The sequence below is a fragment of the Dama dama genome, chromosome 1 (genome assembly GCF_033118175.1).
Source record: "Dama dama isolate Ldn47 chromosome 1, ASM3311817v1, whole genome shotgun sequence".
NCBI classification, from domain to species: Eukaryota; Metazoa; Chordata; class Mammalia; order Artiodactyla; family Cervidae; genus Dama; species Dama dama.
This window is the reverse complement of record NC_083681.1, coordinates 42,374,097-42,400,949: the sequence shown is the minus strand read 5'-3', so window position 1 is coordinate 42,400,949 and position 26,853 is coordinate 42,374,097. Positions and strand designations below refer to the sequence as shown.

The 26,853-nt window shown below is 37.9% G+C and overlaps 1 protein-coding gene and 1 long non-coding RNA gene across 5 annotated transcripts in view; one reads left to right on the top strand and one right to left on the bottom strand.

Moving 5' to 3' along the window:
- RNF141 (ring finger protein 141) overlaps positions 1-15,882 on the bottom strand; it is a 35,353-nt gene extending 19,471 nt beyond the window's left edge. The window contains exons 1-3 of one of the 2 annotated variants that reach the window (XM_061147793.1): positions 15,744-15,882; positions 6,068-6,259; positions 2,732-2,840 (exon numbers count right to left, since the gene is read on the bottom strand). In XM_061147793.1, coding sequence (XP_061003776.1) covers positions 2,732-2,840; positions 6,068-6,210 — 252 coding nt within the window. In that variant the 5' untranslated portion in view covers positions 6,211-6,259; positions 15,744-15,882. The other variant, XM_061147794.1, reaches the window with a different exon arrangement.
- A 144-nt stretch (positions 15,883-16,026) lies between these two features.
- The window catches only part of LOC133060179 (uncharacterized), a 44,521-nt gene continuing 33,694 nt past the window's right edge, over positions 16,027-26,853 (top strand). For 2 of the 3 annotated variants that reach the window (XR_009693759.1, XR_009693758.1), the window contains exon 1: positions 16,027-16,158. This is a non-coding gene — a long non-coding RNA (uncharacterized LOC133060179). Of the gene's footprint in view, positions 16,422-26,853 lie in introns of all 3 variants that reach the window. The other variant, XR_009693760.1, reaches the window with a different exon arrangement.

The following is a 26,853-nucleotide window of genomic DNA, read 5'->3' as shown; positions in this document are numbered from 1 at the left end:
AAAGGGGACAATGATAAAACAGAAAAGACAGTTTGGAGCCATATTGCAGAAGGCCTCAAATGCCAGGTTAATGAGTTGGAATTTTTTTTTAACATTTATTTAAATCACTGGGTCTTCACTGCTATGCACGAGCTTTCTCTAGTTGCAGCGAGTGGGGGCTACTATTTGTTGTGGTGCACAGGCTTCTTTTTGTGGTGGCTTCTCTTGTTGCAGAGCACCAGCTCTAGGGCACACAGACTTCAGCAGTTGCGCTACAAGGGCTCAGTAGTTGCAGCTGTAGGGCTCCAGAGCACTGGCTCAGGAGTTGTGGTGCACAGGCTTAGTTGCTCCGAGGCATGTGGGATCTTCTGGAATCAGGGATCAAACCTGTGTCCCCTGCTTTGGCAGGCAGATTCTTAACCACTGAATCACCAGGGAAGCCTGAGTTGGGACTATTTTGAAGCCAAGGAAGAATTGTTGAGGAACTTCAGACAGAAAAGTCATCTGATGAGAGTCGTGCTTTAGAAAGGCTATTCTCATAGCATCACAAATTAGAATTAGGAGAGGAGTCTGAAGGTGCAGAGACTAATCACAGAATCTAAAGTAATCTAGAAGAGAAGAAAGAGGGGCCTAAGTATTAGTTACAGTCTCCTTGAGAGTGTGAACTCTGTCTTACAAATAAACTCAAGTGAAATATAGTAGAGGTAAAACCGAAAAGATCAGCTGGATGGTTACTGTGGAAGAGAGAGCAAGAAAAGGAGAAAGAAAGTATATTATTTCAGAAATGACCTTTGTCACTAGTTTTTATAAATTTACCATGTATCCTATGAAGTAGACTTGCAAATAGTCCTGAAAGATTATGTACAGTGTAAACTCACAGACAATGGGAATATGGAAGATACTTAATTTGAATGGATTTTACACATTTTAAGCCCAGTTCTTCGTTTCTTCTTTATCTTATTTCTTTGCAAAGTCAAAGGTTGCAGATTCCCAAAGTTCTTTTGGGGAGTATGCATATTTACAGCACTGTAAAAAACCTCTAATGAATTTAATATAAATATAATCCCCAAAACAAACACAAAATGGAAAAATATGTGGTTGGTATACAATTTTTGAGACCAGGAGTCAAACTATAAACAACAAAATGTGACTGTCGATCAAGTTATTTCCAGCATGTATTCTGTTATTTCTGAAGGTGCAGAGATAATACATTCTGTTATTTCAGCATGTATTCTCTTTCTTCTCACCTAGATTACTTTAGATTCTGTGATTAGTCTCTGCCACCTTCAGACTCCTCTCCTAATTCTAACTTGTGATGCTATGAGTATAACCTTTCTAAAGCACAACTGTCATCAGATCACTTTTCTGTTTAAAATTCCTCAACAATTTGTAACATATTATACACTTATATAAAGTTACACTGCTACCCAAACTAGTATCATATTATCTACTTCTGATGAATAATGTAAAAAATTTTTGAATGATGGTTCTCTCACAGCTATTATAGTGCTTTTTAAAATTTGGACTTAAAAAAAAAATCAATAAGCAAATGTTCAATGTGGATAGACCCAGCTGAATGGTATTAAACGATACTGTGTATTTTCTCTAAATCAACTGTAAACTTGAACAGGTGCCATTCTACTTCAGTCAAGGGTGGAATTAGTCCACATTTATTCAAGTGTGGAAGTAAGATCTTGGTCTTTGCTAATCTAATCCTCTTAAAAGTTCATTTATTACTTAAATAGATTAGACCTTCAAATTTGATCAACTAAATAGAATCAATCCTACTACACTTACAGCTTAGTAGAGGCAATAAACCTATTGGGGAAATGTGACATATTATTTGCGTAACATCCAGGATCCATGATACAAAAGAAAAAAAAAATCTCCTTACCCAGGAATTCTTTACAGATTGATCAGGAGTTGAATTAAGGACATTCATGACTGCCCAACTTATTGTTTATAGGACTAAGGATGATTTTATTGTATTTAAGAGCAGGGGCTGGGATAGGAGGAAGCTTAATAAAATTCATTCCTTCATTTTCACCAAAAGTTCACTGGCCTCAAAAAGGTTTTAAGAACCACCTATTCTAATCTACCCATTAGTGGATAAGGCTTCCTGATACTCTATGACTGCTGCCATCACAGTTTTTTACATAGTTGATATACTCATTTATCTTAAATTTAAAGATGAATTAAGAGACACAGTGCACTGATGGTGAAAATCCCTTAATTAACTAAAAATAACTTACAACAACAAAAAAAAACTCCAAACCCACAATCCATTGTAAAACTAAAAATTACTTTTAACCCCCTCAACCAAACCAAAAAACCAACACTTTCTAATGGATTTTTAAATTATCATTTAACAAATAAAACCTAGTGTTTTTTTAAAAGAAATGATCTCATAAGATACTTTAATTTTTAAGAAGCCATCTTAGAGCTATGTAGGGTGTCACTTTAGGATTCCACAGTCAGTTAAAATCCAAAAAGAGAGGTACATGATAAAGATGAGAGTTTATTACTGCCTTCCTTGAGTATAAAAATTTCTGCTATATGACAATTATATAACCAGTGAAATTTAGTTAACCTGGAAGAGCCATCAAAATTATTTTACACAGTTTTACAAATAAATATTAATAAAAACCAAATTATAAATATTCATTTCTGCTATATTATATTATACTAATAATTACAGTTCTAACCACCAAAATAGTTTAAGTTTAGAGCTGGAAGTTTCTATCACTCTTACCTTGGTACAGACCACTCGTACAACCACTTTCCAAAAGGCAGAGGAATCAGAGCCAGGTTGTACCTCAAAGAGAAGATGTTTTTCCTGGCCAGAAGCCACTTTAGCAGTTCTGAAAAGAGGCAAACACATTCATTAATTTTATGAAAAGTCATATAAAATAATGGAGCTATGAGACCAGATTCAAGAAAGTTTAAGGCAGAGGAGGAAATGTGAAGAAAACACAGAAAGGCAAGTAACAGTAACAGTGATTGTAATAGTTAAGATTCTTAAAATACAGGGATAGAATATGTTTTGACTATACACATACAATTTAATTTCCAAAATGGACAGCATAGTGGAATGATGTTTATAAATCTATTTTTCTCAGATCTATATCTCAATGGTCTTTAAATTTCTAATAAAGACATTTAGGAAAAAATGTGTACAAAGAATCAGGTACTTAAAGAAAAAATTCAGCTGGTTTCATTTATCCCAATTTTGACTACCGCCTCAGATATATATAAAATGTGAAAAAATCTTGCTCTTGGTTGAGTCTTTCCTTAAGGAACAACACATATTTTTATATATAATTTGAAACTGGATGAAGCAAATGATTTTGAGACATAAAACTTTACTCTCTTCCCCTAGCAGAGTCATTCTAATTTACAAAGAAAGAGAATACTAACATAAGAATGTAACACTTTTTAGGATAACTCAATATTGTGTCAATTTAAATCAGTTCAAAGACATAATTAAGTATTGCAGCTCCTTTTTTATTTTTTAAATCATTACTCACATTTCTCTCTGAACACCAGTGGGGATATCATATTCAGAGCTAAGTAACTTTCAGCTAAATAAATTGAGGCCATTGAAAATTAAGCAACTAGCCCTAGGTAACAAAATCAGCCAGTTAAACTAGTACTGCCAGCTGTCAGTTCCATTTTCTAGCTATCAAGTCATGCTTCTTTTATGTAAGTTTAACTATATAATTCTCAGACAGCACTGAATTTGTGAAATGTCCAACTCTGGTCCATGGAAATTGGTTTTAAGAAGCAAATATAGTCAGAAACATTCTGTGCTAAATAAATAAAAGGGAGACACACTATACCATCGTCTCTGTATTACACAGTAAGCTTAGCTTGTGGATGCTTTCATAGGACACATTTTATCCAGTATCTTTAGACCAAAAAACAAAATTTCAAAGGACAGACTAGGTTTTTTTGTATATAAGTTCTAAGACTTTAGGGGATGGCAAATGTCATTGATTACTTGTTAGAAAGTTGAAACAATAAACTTTATAAAAAAGTATTTCACTTTTATGGTACTATTAAATTCACAATCCAATTTTATTTCCTAGGAATATGTTCTCAAAAGTAATGACTCAAATCTACCATTTGTATGATCTTAAAAAAAAAGAACAAAATAAAATGCTAGAGTTTTAAAAACCATGACTACATGTTTATTATAAAAGATCAGACATTAAACAAATACACACAGTAAAATGTAAAATCCCTCTTATCTGCCCACTTCTCCATCAGCTCACCAGAGACCCAATGTGTATCCTTCCAATTCATTTTCTATGCATTTACATACAGGATCCATCCCTATATCCGTACAGGGTTCTTTTTTTTTTTTTTGGTTTGTTTGTTTTTAATGAGTGAAATCCAATGTTTTTAAAAGAAATGCTGTTCTAATATAACTTTTAAGAGTCAAGAATGCTTTATTCTTCATGACCAGCTAACGACAGGATGCTCCAGCCATGTCCATAAAAAGACTTATTTCCTTCTTTTTATCTAAGTGTTCCAGATAGCCAAGTATGTCTCTTATCTGATATAGCTATAACAAAACTTAAGGAGTACATTCATGTATTTTACCCTAAACTATTAATGGTGACTATAATATAAATTGATATATGCTAAATGGTCCCAAACTTCTAGGTGATTTTGTTTGGCCTTTTCCAGGTTTAAGGAGAGGTAATGTGGGATAGTGGGAAGAACTTTAGATTTAGGGAAAGCTGGTTGATTTAGGGAAATCAATACTTGAGTAATCACTTTAGACCTCAGTTAAGACTTCAGTCTGTAAGCAGAGTGCCCCGCACATACTCTGTGTTCAGCCAATGTTAGCTAAGTTGAATAGATTAAAGAGAGAACCTTTAAAAGGTTTAAAAGGCAATGCCAATAAGTTATAACTATACCTTCAGGGAGATAGAAGATACATATATAAAGAGTCAGATACGAGTGCTGCTAGAGGAAGACTTAATAGAAGTGACATCTGCTCTCCTGTCACTAGGGAGAATACACAAACAAAAATGGAGTATTTTAAAAATATAACAATCTGGGGTCATTCAGGGACAAAGAGCCCTGTGTATTTTAATATCTTCTATACAGATCAGTATAAAAATTGATTTAATAAAGAATAATTCACAAAGAAAAGGCTAAGTTCTATTAGGTGTGCTCTTTAAGGAGGCAGAGAAGTTTATATTCCATCTTAGAAATCCATTCAAGAATTAAGTAGAGATTTAAAGAAAGTGAAAGTGAAAGTTGCATCCGACTCTGTGACCCCATGGACTATACAGTTCATGGAATTCTCTAGGCCAGAATACTGGAGTGGGTAGCCTTACCTTTCTCCAGGGGATCTTCCCAACACAGGGATCGAACCCAGGTCTCCCACATTGCAAGCGGATTCTTTACCAGCTGAGCCACAAAGGGAAGCCCAAGAAAACTGGAGTGGGTAGCCTATCCCTTCTCCAGGGGATCTTCCCAACCCAGGAATTGAACCAGGGTCTCCTGCATTGCAGGTGGATTCTTTTACCAACTGAGCTATCAGGGAAATCCATCAAAGATTAAAAGATGATCAGAGATTTAAAGATGATAGCTAATTAGAAAACATTTATAAACAAAACATCTTATTCTTCAGTGATGACAAACAAATTACTACCATATAGGCGTGTATCTGGCAAAATAGTGGTTCAGTGGACAATCACAGATTTATTATCTAGATGAACTGGCTGATAGTCAGAAACCTGAAGTGTCCTTTGACTATCCTAGGCGCTGTTCTCTAGATGACTAATTGGTATATTCTCTTCTGTTATTCACCTTCTTCAGTGCTTTAAAACAAAGGTCAATTTATATGCCCATGATCAAAATTCAATTTTAAGTTCTTTCCATTCTTTTAGTCCTATGACATATTTTGAAACAGTCACATAGAAAGTCTTAAGGTATTCAATAAATACCTGCTACCCACTGCTGCTGAAAACATTAAGTCTTACCAATCAACACTTCTGGATATTTTTCAGACAGTCACAACAATGGAGCATATGTTAGGGAGAAAAAATAAAATGAAAAGAGCAAGTCTTACACATCATTAAGTTCTGCTACTCTTCCAAGAAATTCTTCATAAGTTAAGGAGCCACTTTCTCGAACCAATGTGACATGTTTTGCTACCTTTTCTGGTAACTTGTTAAGAACCAACTGTGTCTGATCCGAAATTTGCTGTCCCATGATGAGATGATGTCTTATGAAATCCAAAGAGTGTTGCTTCACATAGTTTCTGTCAAACATACATAAAAGTTACTTTTATGTGCAATATAAAAATGGAAATATATCCATCCCTTCAAGAAAATAAAAACAAGAATACTTTTAAGTGACATCTCAATAAACTCGCATGAACCTAAGGTGGAATTTCAACAACTATAAAGATTTACAGTTCTATTTTTCTAAACATCATATAGTTAAACAAGAAAACAGGATTCATTTATCTTATTGGGAGGGTGCATTTCTACAATTTTGTCTATTTGGCAACCATTACACACACACGGGCATTTAATTGACTATATTTAATGGGAAGCTTATTTACCTCATATAATTTTCCTAAAAACATTTCCTGACTGCTCACCACATGTCAGGCTTCAAACTAAGGGCCTTCTTATACTATCTCATCTATTTTTTCCAATAACCCTATGAAGTGGGCATTATTATAGCCCTAGTTGACAGATGAGGAAATAGAATTGAGTGACTTATCTAAAGTTAAACAGTTGGTAAATGGTTGAAGTGAAGTTTAAAGTTCACTTTAAACTTTAAACTCATGTTTTTTAGATTCTTGTGCTTATATTCTTCAGTTTAGTTCAGTTTAGTTGCTTAGTCATGTCCAACTCTTCGTGACCCCATGGACTGCAGCATGCCAGGCCTCCTTGTCCTTCACCAACTCCCAGGGTTTACCCAAATTCATGTCCACTGAGTCGCTGATGCCATCCAACCATCTCATCCTCTGTCATCCCCTTCTCCTCCCACCTTCATTCTTTCCCAGCATCAGGGTCTTTTCAAATGAGTCAGTTCTTTGCATCAGGTGGCCAAAGTATTGGAGTTTCAGCTTCAGCATCAGGACTAATTTCCTTTAGGATGGACTGGTTGGATCTCCTTGCAGTCCAAGGGACTCTCAAAAGTGTTCTCCAACAGCACAGTTCAAAAGCATCAATTCTTCAGCGCTCAGCTTTCTTCACAGTCCAACTCTCACATCCATACATGACTACTGGAAAAACCATAGCCTTGACTAGACGAAACTTTGTTGGCAAAGTAACGTCTCTGCTTTTTAATATGCATCTGGGTTGCTCATAACTTTTCTTCCAAGGTTATATTCTTAAACACTATAATATTCTATGATGTATAATCATGATATAATAGATCAGCTAAAATTTTTATTGTAGAATTACTATATTTATAAATGTGCAACTTAATTCTAATTGTAAAATATATGTAAATTAAACAGATTTTTCAGCAAACTGAACTACCTTACATTTTCTGCTTAGGAAAAAAAAGATAGTGCTTTGGCTTTTTAACTCCTCTAGGTATTTTAAACTTAGAATTTATGTAATTTGTTTTCTAAATATAAAGGTGATATTTTAGTTAAAAGTCTAGATCACTAATAACCTGCTATCAATGGAGATCAATAAGTTACTGAATTGACTTAAAATTTAATTACAAAAATTTAGTAATCATTCAAATCATTAAAGATTCTATGTATCATGGCTAGAGAAGAGTTGGATATGTTTATTCTAGATAGTTTTCTTTCCTTTGGTTAAAATAGAAAGCAAGATAAACTTTTAGTATTTATCTATCCTGATATGTCAGAGAAGGCAATGGCAACCTACTCCGGTACTCTTGCCTAGAAAATCCCATGGACAGAGGAGCCTGGTGGGCTGCAGTCCATGGGGTCGCTAAGGACACGACTGAGCAACTTCACTTTCACTTTTCACTTTCATGCATTGGAGAAGGAAATGGCAACCCACTCCAGTGTTCTTGCCTGGAAAATCCCAGGGGTGGGGGAGCCTGGTGGGCTGCCATCTGTGGGGTTGCACAGAGTCAGACATGACTGAAGTGACTTAGCAGCAGCAGCATCCTGATATGTTATAAAATTGAATAAAGAAATCTGATTCAATATATATACCACTACTAATAACAGTAAAATCAATGAATATTTGTTGACCACTTCTATTGTGTTACAATCTTCTAGGCACTTTACATGTATTCATAAATTTAGTCATTTAAATCCTCATGATAAACATTTTATAAACAAAGAAACAAGATAGTTAAGGAAACACGCACAGAGAGGTTAAAGTAACAAAGTCAAAAATCAAGTAAGAGTTTTTTAAAAACTACAGTTGGAAAAAGAAAAAAGCATTAGAATAAAAAAAAAAATCTAATTGCCCCTCCTCCAAGAAATTCCATTTTATTTACCCATTAAAGACTATCATTTTACCTCACCTGAATTAATACTCATAGCATATAAAGCAGGTGAAATAGTAACAATTTATAGCAAAAGTTCTGTCAGGAAATCTCCTTTAACATTTAATAAAAAAAAGTAAGTTAAAACTAAAACATTAACTATCTAACTTTAAAATATAAAATCATTTACAGTAAGAGTTCTCAGTAACCATAAATATGCAAATTTTGTCTTTTGGTATTCAAATCTAAAATATTATATTTGAAGCTTATTCTTTTAGTCACTTTAAATATAGGAAAAGTACAACTGTTCTAAAAAGAAAAACTCGACAATTACTGTTTTGAATCTGAGCCTACTTGGCAATGATAAGTATGTATTACAGAGATAAATGAAAGGAAGTTGTTGAGGAAGATCCAAGGCACTAAAAAAAATCTCTGAAGGCAAAATTACATATTTTAAATATAGCCAAGTGCATTCATAACAACTGTACTCAAAGAGAAACAAAGATTTTAGTCTAGAGGAGATCTTGAGAGTATTCAATATTAGTGACTCCTGGATTTCACAAACTAGTCAAGTCTCAAAGCCCTGTGGTGCTGCACATTTGTTTCTATTCTAAGTAAGGACTGTGTCCAACAATAAACAAACAAAAAAAATCCCTAAAATGTAACAAAAAATTTAAGAACTTACAACCTAAGAAATAGAAGGATATATTAATAATACTAGAATAAAAGTCCTTCCCAAGAAGGCAGTAATTTCACACTGACATACAATACATACACAAACACTACTGTCCTTATTTTTCTTGTTCTAATCCAAATATGTGAAAACATCAGGAGCCAAAGGTTGTACACCAGTGCTAGGGAGCCACTGTTACACAGCCTTTGAAAAATTAAATTCAATAAGCACCATACCCCCTGCATTGTGCTATGTTCTCGGGCTTCAAAAGTCAGTGCAAGAAACGTGGTTCTTGCCATCACAGAGCATCTGATACAGTGGGGAAGACATAGCAATCACATAATAAATACATACAAAATGATAGGGCTTCCCTCATAGCTCAGTTGGTAAAGAATCTGCCTGCAATGCAGGAAACCCTGGTTCGATTCCTGGGTCAGGAAGATCCCCTGGAGAAGGGGTAGTCTACCCACTCCAGTATTCTTGAGCTTCCCCTGTGGTTCAGCTGGTAAAGAATCTGCCTACAATGCGGGAGACCTGGGTTCGATCTCTGGGTTGGGAAGATCCCCTGGAGAAGGGAATTCCCACTCCAGTATCCTGGCCTGGAGAATTTTACTGACTGTATAGTTCATGGGGTCGCAAAGAGTCAGACAGACTAAGCAACTTTCACTTTCACAAAATGGCAAGTGCTAAGCCAAACAAGTATAGGGTATTGAAAGCTTAAAGCCTATAAAATCAGGACTTGACCTAGTCTTGTCAGAGAAGTCCTTGGGCAAACATTTGATCTGCCATCAGTCACAGTTACCCAGAGAAGAGAGATGGGGCATGGCAAGGGGAGGACAGTCCAGGCAGAGACTACAGAAAGTGCCTAACACAGGGAGGAGTATGCTAACTTTGAGGTAATTAAAAAAACTTAAGTGTGACTAAAACCCAGAGAGGGAGACTGCCACCAAGAGATGGGATGTTTACCATTTTTGTTGATAACAAAGACAAGACTGCATGCCTGCTCAATCTACAGATGAGTCCAGTTTTAGTCACTGGAATGAATAATATCCACAGAATATTAGAAGCAAGACTGAAAGTGTATACTTATTTTCTGAAACTGAATAAAGTATATCAAATATGACTAACTTGCTCAGGATCTAACCTAAATATGTTTTAAAATGCACATAAAGCACATAGGTAACATATGCTTAAAAGTAATTAAAATATAAATGGTCTGAAGGTTCTAGTCAAATACAGATAAGAAAGATGCTAAAATAATCCTAAATTCTTGCTAGAAGCAGATGTCCAGAGCAAGGGCCTAAAATTCCACTATGCTCTAACGGTCCCAACACACTGAAATTTTATAATGAGCTCTAAGAAGTCACACTTATTGTTTTAACTAATTAATCAATTAACTTGACTGCACCGGATCTTAGCTGCAGCACTCAGGATCTTTGATTTTCATTGTGGCATGTGGGATCTTTAGTTGCGGCCTGAAGACTCTCAGCTGTGGCATGTGGGGTCTAGCTCCCCAAAACAGCGACAGAACCCAAGCCCCTGCATTGGCAGCAGAGTCTTAGCCACTGGACCACCGGGGAAGTCCTCCAAGCAGCCACACATTTAAAGAGCACAATCATTTGAACATATTTGGGAAAGCACACAAGATGTTACGGATCTAGAGAAGGAAACAAAGCAATTTATTTTAGATAATCATGGTTCAGTAACAACATGACGGGTTTGTTCAAACTCTTGAAGAGCTTTCATATGGAAGAGGAAGTAACATTTATTTTATATAGTTACACAGACCAGAATGGCCAGTATAAATTAGGTGGACTTCAGGTCAATATAAAAATTTTCTATCATCCACAATCATCTAGAAGGGTTAAAAGCATGTGTGTCTGCTTTCATTGGAAAGATGGGAAGTGCTTAAGCAAAAATAAGTTCATCTAATTAGTGTTTTAGAGAAAATTCTTGCTTGAATGAGAAGTGGAGATGATCTCTAACCTAATATTTCACTCTCAAAGTGAAAACTTAAATTCTCTCTAGCATTTCTATATTGATTTAATAAAAATGCAATAAAATATTCTAATCAACCAGACTGAAAACTTTACTTTATACCTACAATTCTTAACAAAAAATTAAACTTTTGAAATATATGGTCTTAAGATTTCATGTACAACATTAATGATAATTTAATCAATATGCCCACCAAACAAATAATAAAGAGATCTGGTTGCTTGTTTACTGAGTTAGAAAATGGTGGCTTTTACGAGGTAGAACTGTGGGAGGGCGGTTCCAGAAGGAGGGGGACATATGTATACCTATGGTTGATTCATGAAGATGTATGGAAGAAACCAACACAAAATTGTAAAGCAATTATCTTTCAATTAAAAATAAATTTAAAAGTAAAATTAAATTTTAAAAAAAGAGGTAAAATTGTCATTATATGCAGACTTCATGATATTATATATAGAAAACCTTAAAGATTCTACCAAAAACCACTAGTTCTGATAAACAAATTTAGCAAGGTAGCAGGATATAAGATTAGCACACAGAAATATGTTTTAAAATTGCAGCCCCACTCCCTCCAAAAACAAAAACCTTAAACCTGACCAAGGAGCTGAAAAACTTGTATGCTCTCAGAACTATAAAGCACTGATAAAAGAAACTAAAGATACATGTATATTTATGGCTGAGTACCTTCACTGTTCACTGCAAACTACCACAACATTGTTAATCAGCTATAGTGAAAGTGAAGTCGCTCAGTCGTATCCGACTCTTCGGGACCCCATGGACTGCAGCCTACCAGGCTCCTCTGTCCCTGGGATTCTCCAGGGAAGAATACTGGAGTGTGGGTTGCCATTTCCTTCTCCAATGCATGCATGCATGCTAAGTTGTTTCAGTCATGTCTGACTCTGCACGACCCCATGGACAGCAGCCCACCAGGCTCCTCCGTCCACAGAATTCTCCAGGCAAGAACACCGGAGTGGGTTGCCATTTCCTTCTTGGCACATTAGCAATCACATATATTTACTCATAAAAATTTAATTCATTAAAATTATTCCATATAAATACATGCATATATATATAAATCATAGACTTATGACCTTGATTAATAAACATTTGCTAATATATTTAGCAAAAAAAAAAAATACCCCTGGGTATACATTCCCTCCAAAAAGAAAATGCTAATTTGGAAAGGTGCATACACCCCTATGCTTGTGGCAGCATTATTTACAACTGCCAAGATATGAAAGCAACTTAAGTGTCCATCAACAGAAAATTAATAAAGAAGTGGTATGTAGATATACAATGGAACCTACTCAGCCATGAAAAAGAATGAAATCTTGCCATTTGCAGCAACATGGATAGACTTGGAGGGTATTATGCTTAGTGAAATAAGTCAGAGAAGGACAAATACTGTATGGTATCACGTATATGTAGAATATAAAAAAATAAAACTAGTAAATATAAAACAAACAGACTCATAGAGAACAAACTGGTGGTTACCAGAGGGGAGAGGGAAAGATGGAGGGGCAAGATAGGGATAGAGGATTAAATATACAAACTATTGTGTATAAAATAGATAAGCTACGAGGATATAGTGTACAACACAGGGAATACAGCCAATATTTTATAATAGCTATAAAATATTATCCCCCCCAAAAAGAAAATGGTCCATTTTGTTTCTATATTGTTTTGAATTGGTGTCCTAACTTTGAAGAAAATTTATAATTTGAAGCAGCATATTATCTCATCTTGTAATTGTACTTGGTATCAGGAAGCCTGATTATTAACTCCTCAGATTAAAAGAGAAAACTATCTACAGACTACTGAAAGAGCATGGAACAGTGTCTCTCAACCTGTTTCAGTGGAGAAGGCCCCTGACTCACAGTTCATTTTAAATATCATAAAAAGATAAATATGAGTCCATCTGAGAATAAAAATATGGCTCTGCAATCTAGATGCAATAAAATCACAATCAAGGGTGCATGCATGTTCACAAAACAATCTGCTGAGGCCACCCTCTAGTCACCCCCCACAGGTTTTTCAATGTCCCTCTTTGGTGACTCGGCACATTCTTCTATCACAGCACACATCATCAGTTAGGTCACTTGACCATCCCCCTCTGTGAGCTTCTTGAGGGTAGCAGCTGTGTTCTCTTTTCTGGCTAAGCACACAATAAATGTTTACCAATGGATACAGTAAATACTGTTGACAGTTTGGGGTTTTTTATTATTCACTTAGTATTTTTTTGACTTTTGTTAACTTGTTCAGTCATCTAATAGTCGGGAGAGAAGCTGATGTTAAAAAAACACAGGGAAGAAAAAATAGAAAATTTATTGTTAATGTTTACATGAATTGAGAAGTATTCATTATTTGATATGAGCAAAATACTTCCCTGTAGATCATGAAACAGCAGTATTGAACAGGAACTTAATTTGTAAACCACTGGCATACAATTTAGCAAAAGATAAATCTCTGGTCAAGACTTAAAGAACTGGCCACTCTCATACTATTGTGCCCCTATAATTTAGTCCTTTCAAGCAGGATAACAATGTGCTTTCAAAAAACATTTGAAGGATTTTCTAAATAAAGAATAACTGTTATTCTGAAACTCATAATATCAAGGATTCCAAAAATGCCACATTCCCTAGTGGGTGGTAACTAATACACTTGATCCCTTCTTTTTCTAACAAAATGAACTTTTGTAGTTCAAATATTCTTTATAAAGATATAAAAATCACATCATGGGTAACTGGAAAAAAAAAAACTTCATGAAAATTTAAACCATATCCATTCATAAAAGGATTAAACAAAGATGAAAAGCCTAGAAGTGTAACAAGATGACTAGTGCACAAATACTGAGGTATTTAGAAAACCTCTCTGAAACCTGTTCTCCATGAAATTTTGTACCAATTTCTTCACTTAAAAAAGAGATATTTATAGTTGAAACTATTTTCACTGTTATTTAGCATCAGTGATGCTAAAAGCACTAAAAACTAAGGTTCCCCAAGATACTATTTATTACTCATTATACTCAAACTGTAGGTCACAAACAGATTATCAGCTGTCCTGCAAGACAAGAAATTTATAGAAGTTATAAAAGACCATATTGAAACAATTAGACTAGTCAGAGACACTATAGAGTCTGGAATGCCTGTTACAGACTCAGAGATCTTAATCAGACAAAAATCTCATACGAAGAAAAACTACAAAAGGATAGTACTTGGAGACTGAAAGCATGGATTTCTGTTATCACCAGGGTGTTTACTAGTACATTTCATATCTGGAAAAATGCAATAACTAGACTTGTAAGAATTCTCTTTGGACCTTCTCTGCCTTTTGTGGAAGAGAAAGAGAAAGGAAGTGTGGCATGTGTTTAAATATGAACTAAGATGGCACAGGTGGTAACACACACCAAATATAAAAGTAACACACACCAAATATAAAGTGCACTTATACCAAATGACAAAGAACATATTTTGGAAACATACAATCATATTCTGAGGAAAATATTTAGAAACTGCAGCCAGGCAGCATCAGAGGAAAGGAGAAATATTCATACTATTTTTGTGTTCTGAATTCAGAAAGCATCGCTTCTTAGAGGGGAGATGCTTTCCAACATAGAGGCGGCTAATTCAGGATTGTTGGTCCAGGGCCCCTCATGTTCCAGATGAAATTCGGAAAGGATGGAGCTCATGTTATAGCAATAAGAATGGGCAGAGGAAGATGCAAAAGAATCACTCCACGTAGAAGATCTAAGAATTGTAAACCATAGGAAGGGTCACAGCCGCTTTATAAATACGCCAGAGCCAAGAACTGAATCATCCGGCACAGTGAAACAAGCCAGGGTCAGAATAGAGAGATGTACACTGAAAGGGGCTGGGGATAAATATTAACAATAACAGTAAGCCCACATTCTAACACGGTAACACGATAAAAAATAACAAACAAATCATTCAAAAGCGGCACAGAAAGTTCCCCTTCCAGGAATGATTACTAAAATTAGTAGTAGTTAAACTTCTGATCTTTGCCGGGTCTCATGGAAGCTGGTTTGACAAGCTCAGGCCTTTCGGAAGGGGAGCAGCCTAAGCTAATTTAGAGAGGGTGGGCGGGTTAAGTAGACGGACTTGGATATTTCTGAGCCATTAGCCAGGCAAGGGTTTCTAACATGGGGTGTCCACTGCAGCGGGGGCGCACAGGTTTCCAGCCTCACCAGTGCGTTAACTCAACACACCGGCCACCCTCCCACCACCGCCCCGCCTCAAAGCGCACCTGCACTCGTAACCAACAGCTACGTCCGCTGGCCGACTGACTGCGCCGGCGGCAATATTCAAAAGCAGGTCCGCGCTCGAGGAGAAAAAAAGCCTCTCTCCTGGTCCCCCAGAACCACCCTCCCCAAACGGGACAAGCCACTTCCACGCCCTGTCACTGGAAACCACCGGGTCAGAGACAGTGCGACCATGGAAGGGCCTCCCAAGCCAGCTCCTCTTCCTAAGCCGAGGCCTAGAAACTGCGGCGGCGGGGCGGGGCTTGACTCCCTACGCAAGCCCGGCGCTGCAGTAGAGGCTTGGCGGGTGTTCCTACTCCCTGTAGGAGGGCTGAGGAGCAGCTGGGAAGGGAACCGGCAACAGGCTAGCGCTGCGGAGCTCACCCCAGGTTCAAGGCATCGCGCTTCCGGGAGCCGCGGCGCCGCCTCAGCCAGCCTCACAGACCCGCAGGCGGCGACGGCGGCGGCGGCACCGACCACGACCGGGTCGCACTTCAGTGACGCACTAAGTCCCGCCTCCAGCGCGTTGCTTGCAGACGGTGCCCAACCTTCTCCAGGCCTTCGACGAGCTGACTGCGCTTCTTCTGAGGACCTGCGAGGCCCCGGCCTCGGGGGCCATCCGAGAGGGAAGGGTGGCGGCGAAGGCCAGAGGGGGCCCCTGCGCTAGAGGCGGCAGCAGAGGCCTCGCCTGGCGGGTTCTTCAAGTCTAAGGCTCCGTGGGGCGGCAGTGGGTGCGGCCTGGCCGACTGCCGCCTCTGCTGGCCCTCTTCCCCTGGCGAGAGCCCGCCTGGTGACAGAGGTACTGCGATCCCTGATTTGGTCAGCACTTGAATTCCAAGTCACTGCTTAGAAGGCCTCCGACCTCCTGCTGGTCATAGCTGCACGAGTGAAAGTGCAAGTCGCTCGGTCGTGTCTGACTCTTTGCAACCCCAATGGACTGCAGCCCGCCAGGCTCCTCTGTCCACGGAATTCTCCAGGCAAGAATACTGGAGTGGGTAGCCATTCCCTTCTCCAGGGGATCTTGCCAACCCAGGGATGGAACCCAGGTCTCCCGTATTGCAGGTGAATTCTTTACCATCTGAGCCACCAGGGAAGCCCATCTCATTTCTTTTACATGAAGGGGGCCCATTATGCTCTCCTAGCTAGAATAAGCGGAGAAGGCAATGGCACCCCACTCCAGTACTCCTGCCTGGAAAATCCCATGGAGGGAGGATCCTGGTAGGCTGCGGTCCATGGGGTCGCTAAGAGTCGGACATGACTGAGCGACTTCACTTTCACTTTTCACTTTCCTGCATTGGAGAAGGAAATGGCAACCCACTCCAGTGTTCTTGCCTGGAGAATCCCAGGGACGGGGGAGCCTGGTGGGCTGACGTCTGTGGGGTCGCACAGAGTCGGACATGACTGAAGTGACTTAGCAGAAGCAGCAGCTAGAATAAGAAGCATTAAAGAGAAATACAGGAAATATACCAGCACAGGGTCCAAACCAGTAAGCCCTAGTAAGTGACTATTATTATTTTGAACACATGTTGGCGAGATCATGGCTTTTCAGAATGTAGTGGATAATTGCTGTCTATTAAGCACCTGTTGTGTGCCAAGTACTGTGCCAAGTACTATACTAGACACTTTTTAGGCATTGCTTTTGTATAAATAGTGTGTTTCAAGTTACACAGCCCGTGAATAACAGAGCAAGGGGTTAGACCCCGGTATGACTCACACTATCATCTTTATGCTTAGCAGCTAAACTACTTAAGCTTGTTGCCAGGCAAGAATGCTGGAGTGGGTTGCCATGCCCTCCTCCAGGGTATCTTCCAACCCGAGGATTGAACCCGTGTCTCTTAAGTCTACTTGCATTGGCAGATGGGTTCTTTACCACTAGGCGCCATCTGGGAAGCCCAATCTTGCCCTCTAATAATGGGTAATATTTGTTGGCCATTTACTATGTTCCAAGCCATGTGGTGCTAGTGGTAAAGAATCTGCTTGACAAGGCAGGAGATGCAAGAGACGCAAGAGACACAGGTTTGATCCCTGAGTTGGGAAGATCCCCTGGAGTAGGAAATGGCAACCCACTCCGGTATTCTTGCCTGGAAAATTCCATGAACAGAGGATGGGCTACATTCCACAGGGCCATAGCAAAGAGTCAGATACAACTGAGCACATGAGCACAAGTCCTGTTCTAAGTTCTTTAAAGGTATTAATTCATTTAATCCTTACAGCAATCCTATGAGGTGTGTAAGTATTATTAATATTCTCATTTTAGTTGAAGAAACAGGCTTAAGAAAGTCAAGCTTTCCAAAGTCAATCAATTAGTAAGCAGCAGAGGCAGATTCAAACCCAAGCTGACCAAACCCTGAGCTTCTTGTTTAAACTGTCTAAATAAGATGGTGAGAGGTCATTAGGGCCAGGTCTATGGCCTGTGTACTCTTAAAAATTTTTTTTATTGACATATAGTTGATTTACAATGTGTACTCCTTTTTTATACCTTATGGAGAGTGTACTGAGGATTATCTCCTTGACAATCAGCACAAAGCCTAGCATTCAATAATTGTTCAACATTTGGACATTTGATGAATATTTGAATGTGAGAAAAGCAAAGAGCCTAAAAATGAACCATACATTGTGATTTTTAAATATCTAATTAAACAAGGTCCTATAGTTGAGCCTAATCTGGGCCAGGAGTTAGGTCTATATCTTTGAAAAATTGCCTTCAGTTAAATGTAGAGTAGGAGATTCTAGTCACTGCAATAAAACTAGACAAAGAAACTTTTAAAAACGCATTCACGTTGGAAGGAAAAAAGTTCAACACTGTATTTTCAGGCAAAAATACCATGGAATATTACCAAAAAAACCTACTCGAACGAGAAGTGAGTTTCATAGGATACCAAGTCAATATATAAAAATCAGTTTATTTTTCTATAGTAATAATGAAGAATTAGACTTTGAAGTTTTAAAGTACCCTTTAGCAGCAAAAAAATGCCAAAACACACACACACACACACGTACATAAACTTAGGGATACACTTGACCAAAATGTGAAAGACATAAACTGGAAACTATGAAATACTGTGAGAGAAATTAAACATCTAAATACAGGGATATGTCATGTTCATGGTTCAGAAGATTCAATATTTTTAAAATATCATTTTTTTCTCTGAATTGATCTATAGACAGGGCAAGTCTAATAAAAATCAAAGGAGATTCATTTTGTGGAAATTACCAAGCTGGTTCTAAAATTTCTATGAAAATGCTGCCTAGAGTAGCCAAAACTGATTAAAAACAACAAAGTTGAGGGACTTATACTACCTGACTTCAAGACTTTATGAGATACAGTAATAACACAGTGTGGTATCAGTGTAAAGACAGACAAAATGGAGTTAACTGAACAGAATGCAGAAATAGACCTGCACAAATATGGTAAATTGATTTTCAACAAATATGCACATGCAATTCAATGGGGGAAGGATAATCCTTTTAACAAATGATGCTGAAACAATTGGATAGCATATGATAAAAATAAAAATAAAAAATGAAAAGAATCTTGATCCTGTCCTCATTCCATATTCAAAAGGTAACCAAAATGGATCATAAATCTAAATTTAAGTGCTAAAATTATAAATGTTATAGAAGAGAACATAGGAGAAAATTTTTAGTGATCTTGAATTTGGCAAAGATTAAGAAAATAGCACAAAAAGCACAATCTGTAAAAGGGAAAAATTATATTTACTAAATTTCACTTCCTTAAAATTAAAACTTCTGCTTTTCAAAACGCACTTAAAATGAAAAGGCAAGCCATAGACTGGGAGCAAGTATTTGCAAAACATATATTTGACAATGGACTTCTAACTATAATATATAAAGAACTGTTAAAATTCAATAAGACAACCAATTTTTTTAAATGGACAAAAAATTTAAATAGGCACCACATCTAAGAAAATACATGGATGACAAAATAAGAACATTAAAAATATGCTCAACAACATTACCATCAAGGAAATGCAAGTTAAAAGTACAATGAGATATCACTGCACATCCTAGTCAACAGAATGGCTAAAATTAAAAAGACTGATCATATAAAGTAGGTAAGGATGTGGAACGACAGGAATTCTCATAGGATGCATGTTGGGAGTGCAAAATGATACAACTATTTTTGGGAAAAAATTTGGCCATTTTTTAAAGTTATGCACATCTACCATATGATCCAGCCATTCTACTCCTAGGTATTTACCCATAAAGACTTATACATGAATATTCATTGCATCATTATTTGTAACAGGCCCAAATTGGAAAACATGGATGAATCTTAAAAACATGGATAAATCTCAAAATAATTATTTTGAGTGAAAGAAATCAGACTAAAAGACAATTCACACAGTGATTTCACTGATATAAAATTCTAGAGAATCCAAACTATAGTGATACAGAAAGCAGTGTTTACTTGAAGTGAGGGATGAAAAGGGGCCAGGGTAGAGATGAGTGGGAGGGTGGAATTACTTAGAGGCAGGAGAAAACTTTTGGGGGTGATAGATAGATTCATTTTCTTGATTCTAGTAATGGTTTCATGGGTGTATGGCCTCACTGGTGGCTCAGACGGTAAAGAATTTGCCTGCATTGCAGGAGACCCAGGTTCGATCCTTGGGTCAGGAAGATCCCCTGGAGAAGGGAACGGCAACCTGCTCCAGTACTCTTGCCTGGAGAATCCCATGGACAGAGGAGCCTGGTGGGCTACTGTCTATGGGGTCACAAAGAGTCATACCCTGAGCAACTAATACACATTTCATAGGTGTATACATGTGTCAAAATCTCTCAAACTGTACTATCACGTGCATTTTATTATACCTTAATGGTGCCAGTTATACCTTACCGACGTTGGGAGGAAAACATATCTGTTTAAATTCTGAAAGACTTTATATTTCAACCTGATCTGAGCCTGGAAGTCAGGAAAATCACTCTACAAATTGCCTTCAATTTTATGAAATAGGGCCAGTGCTCTTATATAGTTCATGGAGAATATAATAAGGACTGGACTTTAGGCAAGATTACAAGACTTAAATATTTTAAAATCAACATTAAATTGATGTTATTACAGACATCTCTAGATAATTCTTTCTCATCAGTACAGTTCTTTTCTTAACTTTGCACAAGCATGATAAATTAGCTAGAATGTAAACCAGTAGGATAGTAGTAAGGATTATCTTAAAAACCATAATAAAAGAGATTAGAAGTTCTCTTTGGAATAGGACTTATGAAATTGTTTTGTAGCAAGATAAGGAAGCCTTTATTTTTCTTTAATATACAGAGAAAGTGGAGGAAAAATGTTTGTAGGAAGCCATAAATATAAACAGTTATGGAGGGAGGGATAAATTAGGAGTTTGGGGTTAACAGATACTACATAAAATAGCTAAGCAAGGTCAACTATATTCAATACCTTGTAATAGCCTATAATTGAAAAGAATCTATATATAACTGAATCACTTTGCTGTATACCTGAAACTAATACAAATACAAACTAAGAAAAAAATTTAAAAAGTTATGGGAGAAGAAATCTCTAAGTTAATCCTTTTATAAGAAGTAGTATCCTCTTGTAATGAATCTTGCAATTTGTAATGTGTATTCAGATTACCATAGTTTATGTATGTATTTTCCAGTTAAAACAGAGGCTTCGATAAAATTGTAGTAAACACAGTCCTTTAGTGAAGACCAGGAAAATTTGAGAGAATTTTGAAATATTTTTTCTAGGAAAGTTTTTCCAGTGTCTCCTGCTTTTCATAAGGTCACTAAACATCTGTGATAGGGCTGTGGGAATATATGAGGAAGGCTTTCAGTGGCTATGGGTTGTAAACACTTTTAACTTCCTGTATATAATTCATAAAATCATAGAGTAGGAAGAACTAATAAGTCATCTTGTCCAACATTCTTCTTTTATAGATGAGGAACCTGAGATCCAAAGGTGGGAAACGATTCACCTAAGGACTAAAGAGCAAGTTAACTAAACTGGGTTAGAATCCAGAAATTTTCTGGCCACTAGTGCTTTCCCTCACAATGTATTACTGCTTTTAATTAGATCAAGGTAGAACACAGAGGAACAAGTCATCTACAGTTAAGATGAAAGCATCATCATTTTCCAGGATACTGAACTTTGAGGTTTTTATATTTGACTGACTCCCTGTCTCAGGCTGCTGCTTCTCAAGCTCTGGCCTCAGTCCTCTGCTTTTATTTTTAAACACTCGGAGAGCTCATGTACTCATAGCTGCAATTATCACCTATATACAGATGATTCCCAAGTCAACATTGATTAATGTTAACTTTCATTGGTGTAGCAATCCTATACTTCCCTAATTACATAGGCTCTCTCCTATAGGAATGAATATTATAGTAATGGCACCTGAACACAACAATTTCTATATCAAAATGGCTTCAATATTTCTTCTGGTTGCTCAGACTCAATCATACGAAGAGAGATCTTTCTGTCTCTTAAAGCATTCTGGTATCCTGTACCTTTGTTAAAATTTCTTCTTGTTTTTTTAATCCTTTTTTTTTTTTTTTTGGAGTTCTTAGTGCTGTGTATGTATTATCTCCTATAAGTCTCACAATGGTCCTAAAAGACAGATGTTAAAGATACTAATATCATCTCATTTTTACAGATAAGAAAACAGTCCTAGAGAGGTGCAATAACTTGCCCAAGTTCACATAGTGCATACATGGCAGAGCAAGGATTCAAACCCACTGTCTGAATTCAGAACCTCATGTTTTACTACTGTACTTTACTATTGGGTATAACCCTTTCTTGTTTATTCCTATCATCTCAAAGTTCCATATTAGATCAGTGGCCACAGATACATTAGCATACCTTAGCTGATCAATCTATCCTGAAACATATTTATTCAGTCTATTCTGTATCTTGCTGTCAGAGCAAGCAACTTAAAATATTAGCTTTTAAGTCTATACCACAAAGGTTCAGTTCAGTTGCTCAGTCGTGGCTGACTCTTTGTGACCCCTTGGACTGCACTATGCCAGGCTTCCCTGTCCATCACCAACTCCTGGAGCTTACTCAAACTCATGTCCATCGAGTCAGTGATGCCATCCAACCGTCTTATCCTCTTTCATCCCCTTCTCCTGCCTTCTCCTGACTCTTCCCCAGCATCAGAGTCATTTCTAATGAGTCAGTTCTTTGCATCAGGTGGCCTAAGTATTGCAGCTTCAGCATCAATCCTTTAAATGAATATTCAGGACTGATTTCCTTTAGGATTGACTGGTTTGACCTCTTTGCAGTCCAAGGGACTCTCAATAGTCTTCTCCAACACCATGTTCAAAACCATCAATTTATCGGCACTCAGCTTTCTTATAGTCCCAACTCTCACATCCATACAAGACTATTGGAAAAACCATAGCTTTGACTATGTGGACTTTTGTCAGCAAAGTAATGTTTCTGCTTTTTAATGTGCTGTCTAGGTTTGTCATAGCTTTTCTAATGAGGTGCTGGTGCTCAATATTAAGCCAGAGCAGGTCAAGAAAATGGACTGTAGTGTTTGGCAACTGTTTTAAATGAGTGATTTTACCACCCCATTTCCCTAAAGATCTATCTGGGTCTTGGGGGAGAGATAGCTCTCTATACTACCTCAGTTCAGTTCAGTTCAGTTGCTCAGTCATGTCCGACTCTTTGCGACCCCATGAACTGCAGCACGCCAGGACTCCCTGTCCATCAGCCACTCCCAAAGTCCACCCAAATCCATGTCCATCGAGTCAGTGACGCCATCCAACCATCTCATCCTCTGTTGTCCCCTTCTCCTGCCCTCAATCTTTCCCAGCATCAGGGTCTTTTCCAATGAGTCAACTCTTCACATCAGGTGGCCAAAGTATTGGAGTTTCAGCTTCAACATCAGTCCTACCAATGAACACCCAGGACTGATCTCCTTTAGGATGGACTGGTTAGATCTCCTTGCAGTCCAAGGGACTCTCAAGAGTCTTCTCCAACACCATGGTTCAAAAGCATCAATTCTTCGGCTCTCAGCTTTCTTAACTCTCGCATCCATACATGACCACTGGAAAAACCACAACCTTAACTAGACGGACCTTTGTTGACAAAGTAATGTCTCTGCTTTTTAATATGCTATCTAGGTTGGTCATAACTTTCCTTCCAAGGAGCAAGTGTCTTTTAATTTCAAGGCTGCAATCACCATCTGCAGTGATTTTGGAGCCCCAAAAATAAAGTCTGCCACTGTTTCCACTGTTTGCCCATCTATTTGCCATGAAGTGATGGGACCAGATGCCGTGATCTTAGTTTTCTGAATGTTGAGCTTTAAGCCAACTTGTTCACTCTCCTCTTTCACTTTCATCAAGAGGCTCTTTAGTTCTTCTTCACTTTCTGCCATAAGCATGGTATCATCTGCATATCTGAGGTTATTTATATTTCTCCCAGCAATCTTGATTCCAGCTTGTGCTTCATCCAGCCAAATGTTTCTCATGAGGTACTCTGCATATAAGTTACATAAGCAGGGTGACAGCCTTGATGTATTCCTTTTCCTATTTGGAACCAGTCTATTGTTCCATGTCCAGTTCTAACTGTTGCTTCTTGACCTGCATACAGGTTTCTCAAGAGGCAGGTCAGGTGGTCTGGTATGCCCATCTGTTTCAGAATTTTCCACAGTTTATTGTGATCCACACAGTCAAAGGCTTTGGCATAGTCACTAAAGCAGAAATAGATGTTTTTCTGGAACTCTCTTGCTTTTTTGATAATACAGCAGATGTTGGCAATTTGATCTCTGGTTCCTCTGCCTTTTCTAAAACCAGCTTGAACATCTGGAAGTTCATGGTTCACATATTGCTGAAGCCTGGCTTGGAGAATTTTGAGCATTACTTTAGTAGCGTGTGAGATGAGTGCAATTGTGCGGTAGTTTGAGTATTCTTTGGCATTGCCTTTCTTTGGGATTGGAATGAAAACTGATCTTTTAAAAAAAACAAAAAACAACAAAAAAAACCCTGATCTTTTCCAGTCCTGTGGCCACTGCTGATATACTACCTACCCCCAGGGTTATTATGTTAATCCAAGCCACCTCCTAACACCCTCCCCCCCAATCCTTCATTACAATTTACTGTGATCACTAATCTTAACAGAACTCTTCACTGCCCACCTTCCTTTGTCATAACTCATCGCTCACCACAGGCAAGCTTATTTTCGGCCTCAGCCATCTCAACTTGACTCCAGGAATTCCAATTTTCCTGCCAACGTCTCCTCTGCCATTATCTGCTTTTTCTTTGAATGGCTTTCTACCTTACTGAAACCAGAGGAATTCACCTCCCTGACATTTTTTGGCTAGGAGACAAGTTAACATTTTCTTCCCCAACTATCAGATCCTTTCACAATATTTTACCACTATAAATGTTTTACTACTATCAATCAGCCATCTTGATGCCTGCAGTGCAGGAGACCTGGGTTCAATCCCCGGGTCAGGAAGATCCCCTGGAGAAGGAAATGGCAACCCACTCCAGTATTCTTGCCTGGAAAATCCCATTGACAGAGGAGCCTGGCAGGCTACAGTCCATGGGGTCGCAAGAGTCGGATACAATTTAGTGACTAAACCATATCAACCATCTTTACTTCTTTAAGCTCGTCCCTCTGGAAGTCTGTTTTTTCCTAAACCAGCTGTGCCTATTAATCATACAGATGAAAGTCATGTTTCTCCTTATGCAAACATGAGCCTCAAACCATCATGTATAATGCAAGGAAAAATCAATTCGATGCGTAAAGACAGGGCCAGGGGAAATGAAGTGAGAAAATTCAAGAACAACATAAGAATACTTGCTCCAATCCTGGAAGCTATTCACCCTGGTTTTTTGGGTCCTTGTTGTCCAACAGACAGACTAATGGGAAATGGCAAAATCTATCTTGAGAGAGCAAAACTCAGGTCAGTTTATTACTCTGCTACATGGAAAACAAAGACTAGAAGCAGCTGGTTCATTATTATATTGCCAGATTATGTGAAACATGTCTTTTTACAGATAATAAATTTGTACTAATTTGTTTTGAATTAGAATCCAAACAATCCTTCATCGCTGTGTTCTATGATTACTGATCTCAGCATAACTGTTTATAGCCTCTCCTTGCATTTGATTGTTAAGTTTTAAAATTTAGAACAGTCTGTCCATTCTGCTTTTTTCATGCTAAACTTGTTACAAAAACTGGGTGTGTTAGCGTTCAACCAGAGAAACAGAACAAGTAGGAAATATATTCTAAGAGATTTATTGCAAGAAATTGACTCAGTTTTCAGGGCTATTATGGCAAGCTGGAAATCCATAGAGCAAGCTGTCAGGAGGGAAGGTTGGAACTCTTGGGTATGAGTTGAAACTATGACATTTTGGTAGAATTTCTTCTTCCAGGAAGCTTCAGTTTTGCTCTTAAATTCTTTGAGCTTATTGAATGAGACCCACCCAGATCATCTAGGATAATCTCCCTTGTTTTTGTTGTTCAGTCCCTAAATCCTGTCTGACTCTTTGTAACCCCTTACCTAAAGGCAATTGATCAGGACTTTAATTTCATTTACAAAATACCTTCAGAGAAACACTTAGATTAGTATTTGGATAACTAGGGACTAAGAGGAACTAAAGAGCCTCTTAATGAAAGTGAAAGAGGAGAGTGAAAAAGCTGACTTAAAACTCAACATTCAAAAAACTAAGATCTTGGCATCAGGTCCCATCACTTTATGGCAAATAATGGGGAAACAATGGAAACAGTGAGAGACTTTTTTTTGTGGGGGCTCCAAAATCACTGCAGATGGTGACTGCAGCCATGAAATTAAAAGACGCTTGCTCCTTGGAAGAAAAGCTATGACCAACCTAGACAACATATTGAAAAACAGAGACATTACTTTGCCAACAAAGGTTCATCTAGTTCATCAAAAAATTGATGCTTTTGAACTGTGGTGTTGGAGAAGACTCTTGAGAGTCCCTTGGACCGCAAGGAGATTAAACCAGTCAATCCTAAAGAAAATTAACCCTGAATATTCATTGGAAGGACTGATGCTGAAACTCCACTACTTTGGCCACCTCATGTGAAGGGCTGACTCGTTAGAAAAGACCCTGATGCTGGGAAAGATTGAAGGCAGGAGAAGGGGATGAAAGAGGATGAGATGGTTGGATGGCGTCACTGACTCGATGGACATGAGTTTGAGCAGGCTCCGGGAGATGGTGAAGGATAGGAGTCCTGGCATGCTGTAGTCCATAGGGTCTCAGAGAGTCAGGACTGAGTGGCTGAATAACAACAAGATTTAGCTACGTTAATGCATAAGGACTATCACTCTGGGTTAGCTGTTGCATAGACTATCCCTTCATTTTGGATTTATCTGTTTTCTTCCATTTACCTTGTTCCCTTTTCTTGCCACATTTCCTATATGAGTAGTTTGGCTTTAAGAGGCTTAATTTGTCTCACATCCACCTGTTTGGGCAGGAATACTTCCTAGGTTGTGCTGTGTGCTTCATGCTGCATCACATCAGGAAGCCCACA